General features: G+C 40.7%; 2 protein-coding genes across 7 annotated transcripts in view; one reads left to right on the forward strand and one right to left on the reverse strand.

Annotated features, from left to right (window-relative positions):
* The window catches only part of EEA1 (early endosome antigen 1), a 160,149-nt gene extending 157,884 nt beyond the window's left edge, over positions 1-2,265 (forward strand). The window contains exon 30 of the transcript XR_013521953.1: positions 2,144-2,265. The gene's annotated coding sequence lies outside the window, so the exon portion shown is untranslated. The remainder of the gene's footprint in view (positions 1-2,143) is intronic.
* PLEKHG7 (pleckstrin homology and RhoGEF domain containing G7) overlaps positions 1-17,024 on the reverse strand; it is a 66,394-nt gene that overhangs the window by 4,098 nt on the left and 45,272 nt on the right. For all 6 annotated transcript variants that reach the window (XM_017976262.4, XM_017976261.4, XM_017976259.4 and 3 more), the window contains 5 exons: positions 12,971-13,145; positions 11,312-11,427; positions 10,866-10,959; positions 5,440-5,519; positions 3,151-3,304 (listed from right to left, as the gene is read on the reverse strand). In XM_017976262.4, coding sequence (XP_017831751.1) covers positions 3,151-3,304; positions 5,440-5,519; positions 10,866-10,959; positions 11,312-11,427; positions 12,971-13,145 — 619 coding nt within the window. The remainder of the gene's footprint in view (positions 1-3,150; positions 3,305-5,439; positions 5,520-10,865; positions 10,960-11,311; positions 11,428-12,970; positions 13,146-17,024) is intronic.

Consider the following 17,024-nt stretch of genomic DNA (forward strand, 5'->3'; position numbering starts at 1 on the left):
TTTAATATAGCAGGAGCTCTTAAAATGAAAATCTCTTTGAATTATTAATACAACAGAATCCTGCAGCATATACATTCTTTCTATAGTCAATGTTTAGAAACAAACTAAAAAAACAGGCCAGGACTGTCTCCTGCCCTTATCAAGTACTTCAGGGAAGAGAAAGTGAGCAAGTGACATATTCTTGCTAATCATTAAGCTGATAAGCTTGTCTGCTGCCAATATTTATATTGGTTGGGGTTAGTTTAACTCAGGCTTATCTGAGGAGGGTTGGGCTTCTTTCAGATTCCAGGTGAATACAATACTTATTTTCTTAACTGCAAGAACTACCCCAGTATCACAGATTATACTCATAACAGTCTAAACATCATAATTCCTAAATTCTACTACAACAAAGTCTGTTAATGAGAGGCCGTAAAATTCTGTCCAGCTTCTCTGCAGTGAGAGGATTTAAACCTATTAAAATGACTTTCTGGGGGGAAAGAAAGCTGGCTGTGTTTGTTTTACCCTCTAATTCTTTGCCTTATAAATTCCCTATAGCAAATGAGGCTTTTAAAGATCAGGTGGTTGTTCTTGGCTGCTTTTTGGAATTATTTTCCTCAAAAACTGTAACTGTACTTTTAAGTTATTCCAGGCATCCTGCATCCATTTGGTTTGGAGTATGGGTACAAGGGACTTTTAGGACCTGCTAAGCTTGGTCTGTAGAATACAATTAGGATACAGTATCATATATTGGCAGGACTAGGTCTTTTTCACTGACATTCTAATATATGAATTGACACCATTTTAAAACATTTTCTATGTACTTGGCACCATGCTATGTTTTTTCTCTACATAGCAACCCAATGAGATAGGTCAGCTAATTCCTACTTGCAAATGAGGAAACATAAAAATTAATTTTTCCAAGGTCACAGAGCTTAGAAATGATATACCCAGGATTTGCAATTAGGTCTGTCACTCCAGAGCTCAGTCTCTCCTCATTTACTCTTTCCAGCTCTATAGCTGCTCTGCCTCATGTAATGTATCTAATTAGTCAAGTTAATAGGTCTGAGGAATGAGAAAAATATTTTTAAAAGGAACAAGAGATGGTAGTTACAAGTCAGAAAATTAAAAAGGTGGAAACACTGGAAGCATAGTTGTTTTTGTTTTTGCTTTTTGAGACAGTCCCACTCCATCACCCCAGCTGCAATGCAGTGGTACGTCCTAGGCTCACTGCAACCTCTGCCTTCTGGGTTCAAGCAATTCTTGTGCCTCGGTCTCCCGAGTAGCTGGAATTACAGCTGTGTGCCACCATGCCTGGCTAATTTTTTGTATTTTTTCACCATGTTGGCCAGGCTTCTCTTGAACTCCTAACCTCAAGTGATTGGCCTGCCTCAGCCTCCAAAAGTGCTGGGATTACAGGCATGAGCCACCCCACCTGGCCCCAGAAACATAGTATTTTTTTAAAGATTTTTTAATTAAAAAGATGAAATAGAGGAGAAAAAACATCTTTCAAGGTAATTCACTGATGTCAGATTTCCCATGAAGTGTAAGTCTTAAAGCTGGCAGGGTAGTGACTACACTGAACCTCTTAGCCGCACTGCTTTCTCTTCCTCATGGGTGTTCTGGCACCTTCCTTTACTCAAGTCCATGTGTCAGGCCACAATCTAGAATGATAGCCACTGTAGTAAGAGAATAAATTCCTAGCACAGGAGGCTGCCCTCTGCTGTGATACTTTTCCCCATGAAAAAGTAACCTAAACAGATCAGAGAATGGAAGTGATTTCCAGCCCCAACATACTGAAACTACATTCCTCTGCCATCCCTTGGGCAGGGAAGAGGCTCACACTGAAAGTGAGCACACTCACCAGGCAAGGGTTTTGCAACCTTGACATACCCCTTTTGTGGCTTGCTCCTGAACCACTCTCTGGCTTTTCAGATTTTGGCCTACGTAGACTTTGGTCAAAGTCAAATACAAGAGGCTTTAAAGTCAGCCCTGTTACCTTTCAGCAAATCTTACTGAAAATAGAAGGGACACAGGAGGCAGAAGCTATCTTTCTGGATACAGGTTTCCCTTCTGCTCTTGGAGAGAGAGGTTCTATTAATTCATGGGTTAATATATGTAAGGCATTTAAATTTCTACAATTTAATTTTATTTTTATTTTCAGAGACAGGGTCTCACTCTGTCACCCAGGCTGGAGTGCAGTGGCGATCCTAGCTCACTGCAGCCTCTAACTCCTGAGCTCAAGCCATCCTACAGCCTTAGCTTCCTGAGTAGCTGTGAGTACAGGTGTGTGCTACTGCACCTCGCTGTTTTTATTTTTAATAGAGACTGGGTGTCACTATGTTGTCCAGGCTGGTCTTGGACTCCTGGCCTCAAACACTCCTACCATCTTGGCCTCCCAAAGTATTGTGATTTATAGGTATGAGCCACTGCACCCAGCTGGCATTTAAATACGTAATTTAGTTATGTAGCATAACTATATAAGTATTTGCTATTGTTATTTGCACATTCATTCATTCATTCATTCACTTTTTAAGGTTTCTTTATTATACATGGGTCAGTCCTATGCTAGTCACTGAAGCTCTGGGTTTGGCTGCTGGGTTGGGAATTGAGAGGGATGGTGAGTGCTTTCTTTTTTCCTGCCCCTCCCATGGGGACAGGAAGTCAGTCCCCACCTGCCTGGCCTCAGCTGGTCTAGGGGCCTCTAGCCAAGGCAGAGTGGTGTCTGCTTCCTCCTGAACACTGCTGCCCACTCAAGCCCTAAGTAGACCATATCTGGTCATGGTTTCTCAGTGTTTTAATAATAGCAATAGTATTAATACTGCAATAACAATAGCAGCAACTATCATTTATTGAATACATTACATTTATTATTTCATTTAATTCTCACAGAAACTCACTGAAATAGATATTATTATCCCTATTTTGTTAAGAAGAACCTGACACTTAGAAAACTGAAGTGCCCTGTCTAAGGGCATACCGCTAGCAAGTAATAGAGCTGTCATTCAAGCATTGGACATAACTAATTCATAGAGTGAAAGATATATAGACATATAGGAATACAGTCTTATTTTTATGAAGACTTAGATTTGTGTCCTGCTACCAAAAAAGGCCAATATAAACCTCTGTGATGGCAAACAGATGAGCTGAATAATGAAAATAGACACATACCTGATAAATGGAGTGGTTCAATACTTTTGACTACCAATCTATCTAGTGGAATAGGCTGATCGAGTACTGTACACGAACCACCCTCTCTTATTACTGCTTGCAACTCAGGAGTAAGAGAAGGACACATTAAACCAGGGTCTGAGCCTCCAAGTTTCTGAAATTAACAAGAAAAATAATGCAATAAATAGGAAATAAATATTGGCACCTTTATCTAAAGTGCATCTGTAAGCAAATAGATTCTGAGAAACAGTTGCTTAAAATCTAACTTACTATTCTTTCTGGATATTGAAAAGCATTGCCCCAAAGCATAGTGATTTATGGAAAAGTGTTTATTATTATTATTAAAAATTTTTCTTGAGACAGGGTTTCACTCTGTCACCCATGCTGGAATGCAGTGGTGCGATATCAGCCCACTGCAGCCTCAACCTCCTACATTCAAGCAATCCTCCCACCTCACCCTCTCAAGTAGCTAGAACTATAGGCATACACCACCATGGTCTGCTAATTTTTGTTTTTTTATTTTTATTTTTTGTAGAGATGGGATCTCACAATGTTGCCCAGGCTAGTCTGGAAGCCCTGGGCTCAAGTGATCCTCCCACCTCAGTTTCCTAAAGTGCTGAGATTATAAGAGTGAGCCACCGTGTCCAGCACCAAAGTGTTTCTGATCTCCAAGTTTCATTACCAGAATAAATAATGGTTGATGTCCCTAACTGGGAAACATTTAAATCACCCTCACGTCAATGGGAAGTTCTTCATTCCTAGTATCTTAATCTCTTTATAGTATTGAGTTTGATGAATGAGAAAGGGGGCCTCACTTTGGCCAACTGTATGCCTGGGATCTAATACTGAATTCTAAATAGATTCCATGCTCTAGAATTTATAAATAATTGAAATTATTTTGAACACATAAGATGCTGATATTTTTAAAAAAAGGGTAAAAAAAAGTATGACTTGCATGGTATAAATTGTACATAAAATAGCAAAAAGGCATGTAAACTGATACAATTCCTTACTTTAGCAATCAACTTAGAATGCGTGAAACCAGAGTATCACCTTATTATATGATCAACATGGGCTGCCATTAATTCTTATGTTCTGATTTGTACCATTATTTGACATGAAGATCAACTATGCAAGCATCAAGGTTTTTTTTGAAAGGGCTAGAGATTTTTCAGAACATGGTTTATGCAGACATGCTAGTCTGAGCAACTTAAAATAGGAGGTCATACAAATTCTGAAACTGTGACTCTTAATATTCTTGTACACCTATTCCTTCTCCAATCACCAATCAACTATTCATAGATTGATTAATGGGTATCTATTTTATTGCTTAAAGATCATTGATTTAGCTCAACCAATATGCAATGTAGAAGCTTAGTTTATTAAAAGATATGAGATAGCTAGTCTCGTGATCTTATCATCTGTGTAAGGCTAGTCACTTGGTAAAGAAATGAGTGGAATAAAGCAACATTAGGTGTCTCTTGACGGTTGAAGACATTGCAGAGAAACTTCCCTGCTGATACCACTCACTCATACCATTCAGGGAATGGATTGTGAAACAGTAAATTAGACAGAAAGCCTTTTGGGGACCTGCAGCAGACCAGTGGCTTAATGAGTAGTAAAAATAACAACAACAATAATAGTAACACATAATACTTAAGTAATGTGAAAAAAATCCCTATTCCCTGTAGAGATTTTGCAGCTCTAGCTCCTAGTTGACTCATTCTGTCTGTGATGACAGCTACATATATATTTGGCTTCTACACTTTTTATGTAGGTAGATACTGAGAGATCAGGTGTCCCTCTCACCTTCACCCCAAATCATTATTTCTTAGAAATAATGTGAGCTTTCAAATCAGAATGAGTCTTGAATACCACCTTGACACAAGACAGTAGACAGTTCAGAGAGTCCCCTTCTCTGGCTGTTTTTGTTGTGGTGGCCAGTTCAGAAAAGGAATGGGCCAAAACGGACAAAGATGTTTTGGGTTCCTTTGCTTAGGCAGGTCAGGCAAAGTTCTCTGGCTTCTGGGACTTAGCTTGCAAGTATATAGATTAAGTTGTTCTAAAAATGTATTCCTCTTTTGACATCCTTGAGAAATGCTGCTTGCATTTTTTTTGGTTTTATGTTTCTAAATTCAGAGCTTTATGACTAAAAAAGCCAATATTATATAATGCCTTCATTCTTTAGAGGAAAAGATTCAGCCTGATATATAAGAATATTTTATATTTTTACCACAACTCATTTAGCAAACCTGATAAGAAACTTACTTTGAAATATCAGCATTTTACCTTTTTGTTGCGCTTAGTTTTTGTAACTAAGAGGAAATCATTGAAGAGAAACAAATAAGCGTCTAGGAATCTTGTGCTTTCTGAGGAAAAAAAGAGAAGCTGAAATGGATACTCAAAGCCCTAAGTAGAAGGGGTTTAAAAAAAATCAATGAATTCTTTATAAAACAAAACTTGATGGGTATTATGGCACCCCAGGGGCTCCAATCATGTAAGTCAGAAAGCTGCCTGCCTCAATGTTGAATTGATTTCTTACTAAAGCAGAGACTTGCTGAGAGGCCAGGCTTCCAACTTTAAAGACATTGTATTTATGATGCATCTCATTTGGATCTAAGATAACTCAGATGGCATTTGTAGTGGCTTCAACTAAGCGGAAGGCAAATCCCTCAACTAATTGAATTTGCAGCATTTTTGCCTCTTGATTCCTCTGGGTGGTTATTGACAAAGGCGCACATAACCAGAGAAAAGGCATTTTCTTACTGCTATGAACTATGCTATTGTGTCCCTCAGGTTTTGTATGTTGAAGCCCTAAACCCTTAGTGTGGCTGCATCTAGAGTAAGAAAGTAATTAGGGTAATGGGGTGACAAGGCTAGAGCACTAGTCCAGTAGAATTAATATTCTGTTGAGACACCAGAGAACCCCCTTTCCCCCAACCCTCATCTTGAAGAGAGTGCTCAGAATTTGCCATCACGTTGACCTGGGAATTTTCAGCCTCCAGACTGTAGGACATAAATATCTGCTGTTTAAGCCAGCCTGACCGTGGTATTTTGTTATGGTGGCCTATGTTGACAGTCATTAAAACTACTTATTTCTCAATTTTTAGAACCTGGGTATAAATGTTTAGATATTCTCCATGTACTTCATATTTACAAACTTTTCTGTTATTAGTTTTAATAGTTACTTAAGGTAAATAGTTTTCTTTAGTTTTTCCTAAGAAGGGAATAGTAGTAGAAGAGAAACTAAATATTAGAATAAGGCATCTCCTTCTTTAATTTACTCTATCACTTAGAAATTAGAAAAAAAAAAAGTTAAATTTAAGTGATTCCGGAGGAAAAGCTTTTAGAGGGGGATGTGACAAGTGCTTAGAGTAAACATAGAAAAACCCAGTATATTTTTTTTCAGCTTGTTCTATTTATATTATGTATGTTGTTCTAGAAGTTCTTTCTTATATGTGTTTACCCCTGGAAGCTTTAAAGTAGTAGATGAAACATTTAGGATTCATTTCTCTCCTCTCTCATTCTTTAAGTTTAGAGAAAAGATTTTTTTCTATATTTGCATAGGAGAGAAATCAGGTGTTTTATTCAAATTAAACAGTTCTTGAATAGTTTTTTAAAAATCATACTAGAAACCTAACTTTTCATAAATCAAGTTGTGGCAAAGACTGCATTGTCCCTTGAAAACTGTTCTTCCCCTCTCTTATACCAATGGAATCCCCAAATTTTAGTGAGTACTCATCCACAGAGAATAGAGACTACATTTCCTTGCTGCTGAATATGACCAAGGAGCTAAATTCTGACCAGTGGAATGTGAGCCAAAGTATACAACTTCTGAGTCATATTGGCGAAGGGGAGGGCTAAGCTCTCTTATCCGTCTCTCCTTCTTATTGGGTAGAATGCAAACATATTGGTGAGTCATCTGGGGCCACTCAGAAGAAAGCAATACCCTAGATTTGCCAATATGACAGCAGGAATCTGGATTCCCAATGACTTTATGGAGTGGAGCTCTCATATAGCTTGCGACATAATGAGAGAAATAAACGATCTCTTTTAAGTGATGGTTACCTGTCTCCAGTGGCTGACTCTATATGCCAATTGATATACAGGGCTAAGATGGGACAGTACTAGACCTGTGAAGAGCCAGCTCAGCCTGCCATAGCAAAATACCACAGACAGGGTGGCTTATGCAATCGGAATTTATTCCTCATACTTCTGGAGCCTGGGAAGTAGATCAAGGTGCTGGTTGATTCGGTTCCTGATAAGGGCTCTCTTTTTGGCTTGCAGATAGCCACCTTCTGGATGTATTCTTACATGGCAAACAGAGAGCGTGAGCTCTCTGGTGTCTGCTCTGGTTAGGGTACTAATCCTCTCAGATCAAGGCTCCAGCATGAGCACCTCATTTTACCTGCATTTCTTCCTTATTCCAAGTATAGTCATACTGGACATTAGGGCTTCAACATGTGATTTGCGGAGGAACACAATTCAGTCCACAGCAACCTTCAGACCTGTAAAATTTGCTGTCTCCATCCTCTGCTACTCATGTATGTATCAGTTTAATGATCATTGTCAAAATGAAATAGTTTTGTTTTCTTCTTATAATTTCAACTATTTTATTTTGACAGTCAGGGAACACACTTTCTATGTATTCCAGTCATTCTAGATAATGTTCCAGACATTATTCTAGAAAGTGATAATTATTTTAGCTACCATTTATTGAGGACCTAGTGTTCCACCAAGCAAGTTATGAAACAAATTATAAAAATATGTGCCTTCTGGGAATGAGAAAATATACTGATTTGGTTATAAGAGTATAGTTTTTAAGGCTGGAAGACATTTGGAAATGCAGTATGTGTTAGGTTTCATCACATCATTTTCATCATCCTTGTCATCATCAGCAGTGGCAGCAATAACATTTATACAAGAGAATAAGAGAATTCAAATTTTCCCAAAGCCTACAATTGATGCTAGGTCCCCTGACGTGGTTCAATACATTTTTCATTCAAAATGATGTCCTGTTTCTTCACTTGATCTTAGCCAAAAGACCATGAAGCGAAATGTTGTTTCTTCTTCTCACACTGTCACCCTGCCCCGTCAAATCTCTATGCTCAACTCTCAGTCAAAGTCTCATGACTTTACCCTTGACTTGATACCATGTCGATTACAACATGGAGTCTCCATCTCTGATGGAATTTGACTAGTGCAGCGTATGCCATTAAACAAGTGCCTGGTGTTAATGACATTACGTAGTTATCTCCATGCTACCGCATTTGACTGCATAAGAAACATTTTCCGGAAAAGTTAAGTCTGCTTGTAAAGTCTTTCTTAGATGAGCTTCCCACCCACGCATCTATGACAATCACTTCAAACCTATGTGATGCATGGATTCACATCTGACATAGCCTTTCACCCACCGAGAGCTGCTCCTCCAACTTCCATGTGGGTTCTCATTATGCCCAAACCTGAACCCTAAAATTGACCCTCTGACCCACTCCCTCCACCACTCATGGCATTATCAACAAAACTTTCGAATACACAGATCAGAACACTTTTAGACTCATTTCCTCTTCATCCACTTTATCAGTTGTAAAGTCCTCCTGGTTTTGCCTTCGCAATATCTCTCATATCCTTTTCTATCACGCCCATTTCTAATGTTTTAGGAGGAGCTGGTGCATCTCGCAGTATTGGGAGATAGGCAGGAAGAGTCTCACATAATTTCAGGTGGGGCCAATTTTGGAGGGAAAGATACATGCTGAACAACACAGATAATGTTTTGCTTTATTACTTAAATTTGGCCCTGTCATAAAATATAATTACTCCAAAGTTATAAATAACATTAAAGAAAAGTTAAATTGTTATCTTTTCAAATGAAAGTAGAGGGTGAGTGGACCACAGGTAAAAAATGGCAGAGCAGCAGACAGGCCCAGAGTGTTCTCACCTCGGCCTGTTCACCATGGAACTTTCGGTTTCACTACTGATCTCTCTGCTTTGGTCTCCTCTATGCAATTTTGAACATTGCTTATTAACAACGCTTTCTTCAATATCCTTTTAACTTATCACTTCCCTGTCTGAGAACTCAATGACTTCTGGTTGCCTGCAGTTTCCTGGCTGGGTCCCTCTGTTTGGTTTCCAAGGCAGTTGCTATGATTCTGGAAGCTGGCCAGACCAAGGCAGCCTGGCTCCAGCTGGTACTCTGTCATTTACCCACCAGCTGAACTTGGGCATGATAACATCCTTGAGCCCCAAATCTCTCACCTATAGCAAGGGATTAAAAGCAACTTCTCTGTTTAACTCACTGCAAAGAGTTAATGTATGAAAAAGCCCTTGGATATAAAACACTGGACATGTCTATCTTCCTTATTTGACAGTTGCCAGGTGGGGATTATGTCCTAACCTGACATCCAGACTACCTCTAAAATAGAGCAGAGTCTCAATATACACATAGTAAGAGATTATTTCCCAGCCCCTTCCCACAAGATAGCACATCACCACAGTTAGGCAACCTCCCATCCCACAGCACTTCATGCTCAGTAGATGCCTGGTCAAGATTTTGTGCAAAAATGATTAAGTAAATGATTGCAAATCTTATTTCAGCCAAGCAGCCTTTCTGGTCATCATGATATTTATTGAGCATGAAAAACTTTGTGTCAATCATTCTTTTGAGTGCTTATACATCTGTTGGTTCATTTAATCCTCACAATAAAGAAAGGTAAACTGAAGCACAGGAGATCACTGTAAATGGCCCAAGGTTGTGCAGGCAGAAAAGGCTGAGCATGGAGTGAGCCAGGCAGTCAGCCCCAGGGGCTTGGCTTCCTATGTACTCTGCTAGAAACTGAGTTTCTCCGGGGGCTTCTGCCTCCACGACTTTTCTCCAGCTGTGCTCTTTATCAGAATGACCTCCCTCTTGTCCTTCCACTGACCTCATCCTTCCTGCCCCTCCAAGCCCACCTCCAGTCCCACAGACTGCACGAAGCCTCTCCGGGGCACTCCAGCCTCAATGACTCTCTTCTTTCTGAACTTATCCTGTAGGTGTGGTAATAAGGCAGAGCTTTCCAACTAGAGGGAAAGAATTACACAGAATACGTATTTTATATCCCCCAATGGCCCCTACCTAGCACAACCTGTGCTACGTAATAGACTCTCCACAAACATTTGAGAGCTTGATTGTCTGGCTCATTGGAGGAGTACAATGATTCTGATGATAACAGCTGCCATTGACTGCGTGTTTATTAGATTCCAGACTGTGAGCTAAGTTGTTCTTGTATGTTGTTTTTGTTTTGTTTTTGAAACAGAGTTTTGCTCTTGTTGCCCAGGCTGGAGTGCAATGATGCCATCTTGGCTCACCGCAACCTCCGCCTCCTTGGGTTCAAGCAATTCTCCTGCCTCAGCCTCCCGAGTAGCTGAGATTACAGGCATGTGCCACCACGCCTGGCTAATTTTGTATTTTTAGTAGAGACAGATGTTGTTTTAACAATCCTATGGAGTAGTTACAGTTATCCCATTACAGAGAGAAAATGGAGGGCACCTAGATAGTTATGTTGTAAAGTCTTCTTTCAAGCCTGAGTCTGTGTGACCCCATAAGATACTCTCTGATTCACACCCTCCATCACCTGCAACATGGGCAAACACAATTCCTCCTGCTCTTCAATTACTGGAGGTCAAACAAGTTACAAGGCAGCACAGATGCTGGGTTTTTAAAGGAAGCAGTTATTTACCTGCAAGAGTTAATTTTCCTTCATAGAGAAGGTGTCTGTTGGTTGGTGACAAGATGTTTTCTGCCGTGTGTTCTTTAAAAATGTGTTTCAAACACTTGTGAAACAAGGGAGAAAATAAAAGAGATGTTGTTAGTGATCTGAAGAGAACATGTTTAAAAAGCTGGGGCAATCAACTTCATCTAGAAAGTTCATGACATTTGGAAATGCCAGCAGATGGACATGGGAATGGGAAATAATGAAAAAACCTCTCAGAAGGACCATCGTAAGAATGGCATAATGACCTCAGCCTCCCCACATACAATGCCCTACAGATGAAGACTACTTCTGGTTCATGAAACTAGATTTCTTCTTCAAGTAGACAGATGGGGACATCTAAGATTGTATTTCTGTCTGAATGCCCAACTTCCAGAAAGGGACATAAGTCTTAATTGATCTTTTCTTCCTACCTCTGGAACGAAAAACCTTTTATCTCTATCCCAAAGCGGTGGCCACACTATAATCTCCTGTAGATATCTAAATTTTTGGAAATTGTCCAGCCACTTCACTTTTCCTTCAAGGTCCCCTGAAAGACAAGACACAGTCAGTCTATTTTTAAGTGCATGTGACATTGCAGTATAGATTTTAACCAAGGTTCACAGGAATCGTTTAGAAACACTGGCTGCCCCTGGAGCCAGACCATATATTAAGTTCATGTCACATATTACTTGCTGTTCATGCGACTTAGAAAACTCACTAATTTGAAATCAGCCTCTTGCAGAGAAAAATGAAGCTTAACTAATTTAATTCAGTAAGTTGAAATTATATTGTGTATTTTTATTTCAATAATTCTAATGAAATTCTTGGTAGTTTTCTCTTATTCCCTAGACCACACAGCCTTTAATTAGAGGAAGAAAAAAAATCAGACTAACAAGGACAACCATATCCTTTTGTCCCAATCATAAAAGTATATATTCACTTAATGATAATGGTGATTATCTCTTTGGGAGGTTTGTATTCATTTTCCAATGCTTTCTAGTAACATGTTGCTATTGAGGGTTTGAAATGATTTTTGAAAACATGGAAGGCAAGCAAAAGACCTGCAGAGTCACATTGTTAGTGGAACCCTTCAGAATTCACAATCTCTAAGCTAATAGACTTAAAGGAAGCCCACACAGATCTCTTCCCTCAACAATGAGAATCTATCTTTTACCGAGAAATCTCCAGAGGTGCTGCTTTATCTTTCCTCCCAAACACATCCAAATGAATAATAAACCTTAAGATTACTTCAAAAGTTTAAAGAAGTCATCTTTAACTGAATCTTTGTCTTACTTGATAAACTTAATTCCAGCTCTTCAGGTAATTTTAGAATTTGAATAAAAAATTTAAAAGGAAAAAAAAAACCAATTAAATGGTCATTTTACTTTTCTTTAAAGCACCTGTTCCAGGCAGTATCATTTTACTTTTAAACTTGCCAAAGAAAAAAAAAAAACATTTCTGTACAGCTGAATATTACCAATTTGAATTGTTCCCTTTCGATGCCCACCTTGGCCATTGAAATCTTGGTTTATGGGCATAAATCATGAACTTCTTTATGTGAATTTCAATTACACAAAAGTTAAACAAATAAACTGAAGTCATCATAGGGCCCGCTCAGTTCCCATCCTCAAATTTCAGTTGTAAAGATTGCAGTTGGCATAGTTTCACATTGACCCTGGCTTTCAGTGATTTAAGAAATGATGAATGGTAATTTATCCTCTGGACACATTTTCCATGGTGTTTACTCCCATTTGCTTTGTGTGTGGGGTCAGTATGACTGTTAAAAACAAAGTGCCTTCAGTTGTCTGGGAAGTAACTTTTCCTGCTGAACTCACTTCTGAAACACTTGGAGACAGAGTCACATCCTGTGTAAACTTGGTGCTAGAGTTCTCATAGGATTCACCAGGATGTGACTGGAGCCCATTGTTCCGTGCACATTTGATTTACAATGCACTCACACTTGAACCCACATTTCTGAGAGCCATGACCTCAAATCAATGGAATTACCTCCAAGGATGGAAGCCCAGAGAGTTCCCAGGAGTCACAAGGCCCCAACTCTTTAATTAAGCTCTCTTATCTCAGGGACTTACGGATGGACTTTTCCACCTTTTCCTTGATGGAATAGATCATGATTTTCTCAGCAGAGTCCATGCTCCTTTTCCAGATATTCTTCAGCAACAACGGATATCGAGTGAGCCTCTGAAGTGGGGCCACTAGTAGCTCAGGCAGGTGGAGTCGTCTGCATTGTTCATTATGCTCACACCACTGGGGAAGGCAAAAGGAGCCACATGAGAATGATCACCTCAACCACTGAGCCACTAAGAAACCTGGATATGAGAGCTTTTTAGAGATTTTACTCAGTTAACTGCAGGATGCACTTGTGAGTTTGCTGGGACAATTTATAAGCCACAGATCAAATCCCCTAAAAAGTGCATGTTCCATTAGCGTAGTGATAAGACGTCATAACAGATGTGCTCCAGCTTTGTCTACCCTTTTCATTTGAGAGTGAATTTAGTTCTGCCCATTGGCTCCTCCTCCCCAGCCCTCGGGGCGATTTCTGGGTTCACCAGCTTTGTTCCCACTTGTGATGCAGTTAGGAGAATTGAGAATTGAGACTGGGGGAAAAGGAAGGATTCGTGCTTGTTGGGTCAGTTCCTTGACTCCCCTTAGTTGGGAAGGATCAGGGTAATGATAAAAAATGAAGAGAAATGAACATAGAAGTTAAAGAGGTTCAGTTGATCTAGAACAAAGATGGGAGAGGAAAGAGGTAGAGACACGGAGAACAGACGCGGAGTTTTCAATAGGCAGTATTTGGAGTTGGGGTTTGGTAGAGGAAGTTCTAGGGTATGCCAGCACTGGGGAAGACAAGAAAAGAAAATTTAGTAATTTAGTAACTGTAGTAAGTATTGCCATGGGTTATACATTGGGGTTCCATAAACGATGTTTGAGAAACCTGAGTGAACATGAGAATAGCTTTTACATTAGTTTTATTTGCTGTGCCGTTTCTTTGAATGTGAGCTTTCTTGAACCTAAGGCACTCTCTGCCTTTTATGAAGGTGACAAATGAGGCATGAAGGTGGTCAATGGCCAGCATGTAGACGGGTACATCAGGAAGGAGCATAGTGGGGTGTGTTCTCTTCCTCTTCTCCTACACTGCCCACTCACACCAAATTGACCCTGAGCAGTGATAGAGGGATTAATATAAACTGAGTGTTTGCTTTCCTTCAAATCCACGTCATATTACTTTTAATTTCCAAATCTGCAATTAATTTTGCACCAACCTAATAAAATCCTAACCTTCAATGGGATGGTATTAGGAGGTGGGACTGTTGGGAGGTGATTAGGCCAGGAGCATGGAACCCTCAGGAATGGGATTAGTGCCCTTATAAAAGGATCCTGGAGAGCTCTCTAGCTCTCTTTCCACCATGTGAGGATACAATGAGAAGACAGCTGTTTGCAACCCAGAAAAAGGCCATCACTAGCCCCTAACCATGCTGGCACCAGGAAAGTTTCAGCCTCCAGAACTGTGAGCAACTCTCTCCTGTGATTATAACCCACCCAATCTGTGGCGTGTTGTTTTAGCAGCCTGAAATGACTACCACAGGGATTCTGCCCTTACACTAAATATTTCTCCTGCTGCAGTCTGCCACCTCTTTTCTACCTTCCATTCTCCTTTCATTCTCCAGGTTAGCTCCTTTGCCTTATGACCCAGTCCCTTCAGGGCTATCCTCAGGTGGGCCACACTGCAGGAAACTCATGCTACATCCCCAGAGATGTCTTCAAGCCCATGTGTCAGGCCTTGCATTTTGAAGATCTAGGTACATTTGACTCAATCCTCCCCCATTCCCATGTCCTGTGGAAGCCCAAACTCCTCCCCTTGATATTTACTAATATCTAGGGGACTGAGATTCTAATGGCTTCCTCTGGGCCCTGGACGCTTGTTTCCATTTGGACTTCCACAGGCCATGTACACTTTCCAATGGCCTGTGGAAGTCCAAACTTCTCCCCTAGATATTTACCAGTATCTGGGGACTGAGATTCTAATGGCTTCCCCTAGACTCTTGTTTTCATGTACACCGTTTCTTCCCTGAACAGCATGGAACAAACGTATCCTCCTGGTTTCTGATGTTAGTTTCCACTGTAAACCCTCTCGTGACATGTTTTGTGAGTATGCATGTTTATTTTACTGAAGATTTTGGATTGTGAAGAGGGGTCAAATACACAGCCCACAAGTCGCTACTATTTTGCTGGCTCCATTCTTTTTGGAAAGGGAGAGCTCTTTCTCTCTTCCCACTTAAACAAACCCTGCCTGTTTACCTTCTAGCATCCTGCCTAGCAACTTGCATTTGTCTTTTATAGCTTGACCATGTCCTTGGTATAGCGAGGTGGGGTCTCACTGTCCTCCCATACTATCAGTTGTTTTTTTTTTAAGGGTGTGGGCAAGAGGGTATTGCTCTGTCACCTAGGGTGAAGTGTAGTGGTATGATCATGCCTCACTGCAGCCTCGACCTCCTAGGCTCAAGGGATCTTCCCACCTCTGCCTCTCACATAGCTGACACTACAGGTGCAGGCCACCATACCTAGCTAATTTTTAAGTTTTTTGTAGAGATTGGGTCTCACTATGTTGCCCAGGCTGGTCTCAAACTCCTGGGTTCAAGCAATTTGCACACCTCCCAAAGTGCTGGGATTACAGGTGTGAGCCACAGCACCTGGCCCAGCTGGATGTTTTTAAAAATATCCTGGGCTCTTCATCATAGGCATGCTGCCAAATTCAATCTTCTCTCCCCTATGTACAGTTGGCTGGCTGTGAGAGTGAGCGCACGGTGCAAGGTGAACAGAGCTCTAGGATCCTGGCTCCGAGGACCACCTTCTTTCTCTGGACCTTCAATTACTCTTCTTAGACAAATCAGGCAATGTGCTAAAAGATATGGTTGTTCTAGGGCAGAGGTAGGATTTGAATTCAGACCTGTCTGAACCTGATGGTCAATCTCCTAAAATGCTCTGTTTTAAACAACATTCTTGTAGAACTTAAACCCATGTCGTGTTATAGGCTGTCTGAAATTGACGTATAAATGCAGTGGTATAAATTTACCCTTCATACCACAGTGGGCTAAGCTTTATGAAGGCATGGCTTTATCCTAGTGCACATTAATGGGATTAGAATTTTTCCTACTATTATATTTGTATTTATTTATTGAGACAGGGTCGATCTGACTCTGTCACCCAAGCTAGAGTGCAGTGGAGCAATCACGGCTGACTGTAGCCTCAGACTCCAGTCTGGCTACATGGCTCTTGGCTAGATGATCTCCAAGTTCTCCTCCAGGTCCAATGGCTGTGATTCTTTTCATGGACATCGGCAGGGATGGAGACAAAAGCAAGCATGACAGATGAAGACAGGCTGTGAGTGGAGGGGAGCAGGGCTGTTCTCTAGAGGCTGATTTCTATGTTGACTCATAGACAGCAGTGTTCCAGTTCCTGCGGGTCCTGGACCTCTTGGGTGGCTGGGAGTTCTTGTAACTGATTTCTCAGCAGCAGTTAGGCCCCTGCCCTCCCAAAAAACTCACTGCCCGAGGCCACTGCCCCAAATTGCCCTGCTGTGGGGAACAGCTCTGGCTGCCAGCACACACTGGTATTCCAGGTCAAAGTGAAAACACCAAGCTCCTCCATGGCAATTGGCAGAAAGCATCCATGGTAAATAATTTAGACAAGGATCCAGGCAGGGATGTTGGAAGCATTTAGTGTTTCAGAAAACTTCAGAAAAGAGAAAAAGAATGGCTTGACATTATAAAAGCAAAGCTGTAAGTTTCCTTTCATCTCTCTTTTGACTTCATTTTTCAGGTCTGTTAGGAAAGGCAAAGAACATTTTCATTGAGAGAGACTGGACATAAAAGGCCTTTTTATTGATGAGTCTAGATCCATGGAGGCTACTTTTGCTATATCCAACGTGCTTAGGGAATCTGTGAAAGGATTAAAGGGCCCCGAATGAAACTATGTCCTGTCGCTTGAGCCTGGGAGATTGAGGCTGCAGTGGGCCATGATGGCACCACTGCATTCCAGCCTGGGTAATGGGGTGAGACCCTGTTTTTGTTTTTTTAAAGTCCTAATAAATCTGTCTTGGTGGGGCACAGCATTGGGATGGGGCAA

This window comes from Callithrix jacchus, chromosome 9, assembly GCF_049354715.1.
Source record: "Callithrix jacchus isolate 240 chromosome 9, calJac240_pri, whole genome shotgun sequence".
In the NCBI taxonomy this organism is placed as follows: Eukaryota; Metazoa; Chordata; class Mammalia; order Primates; family Cebidae; genus Callithrix; species Callithrix jacchus.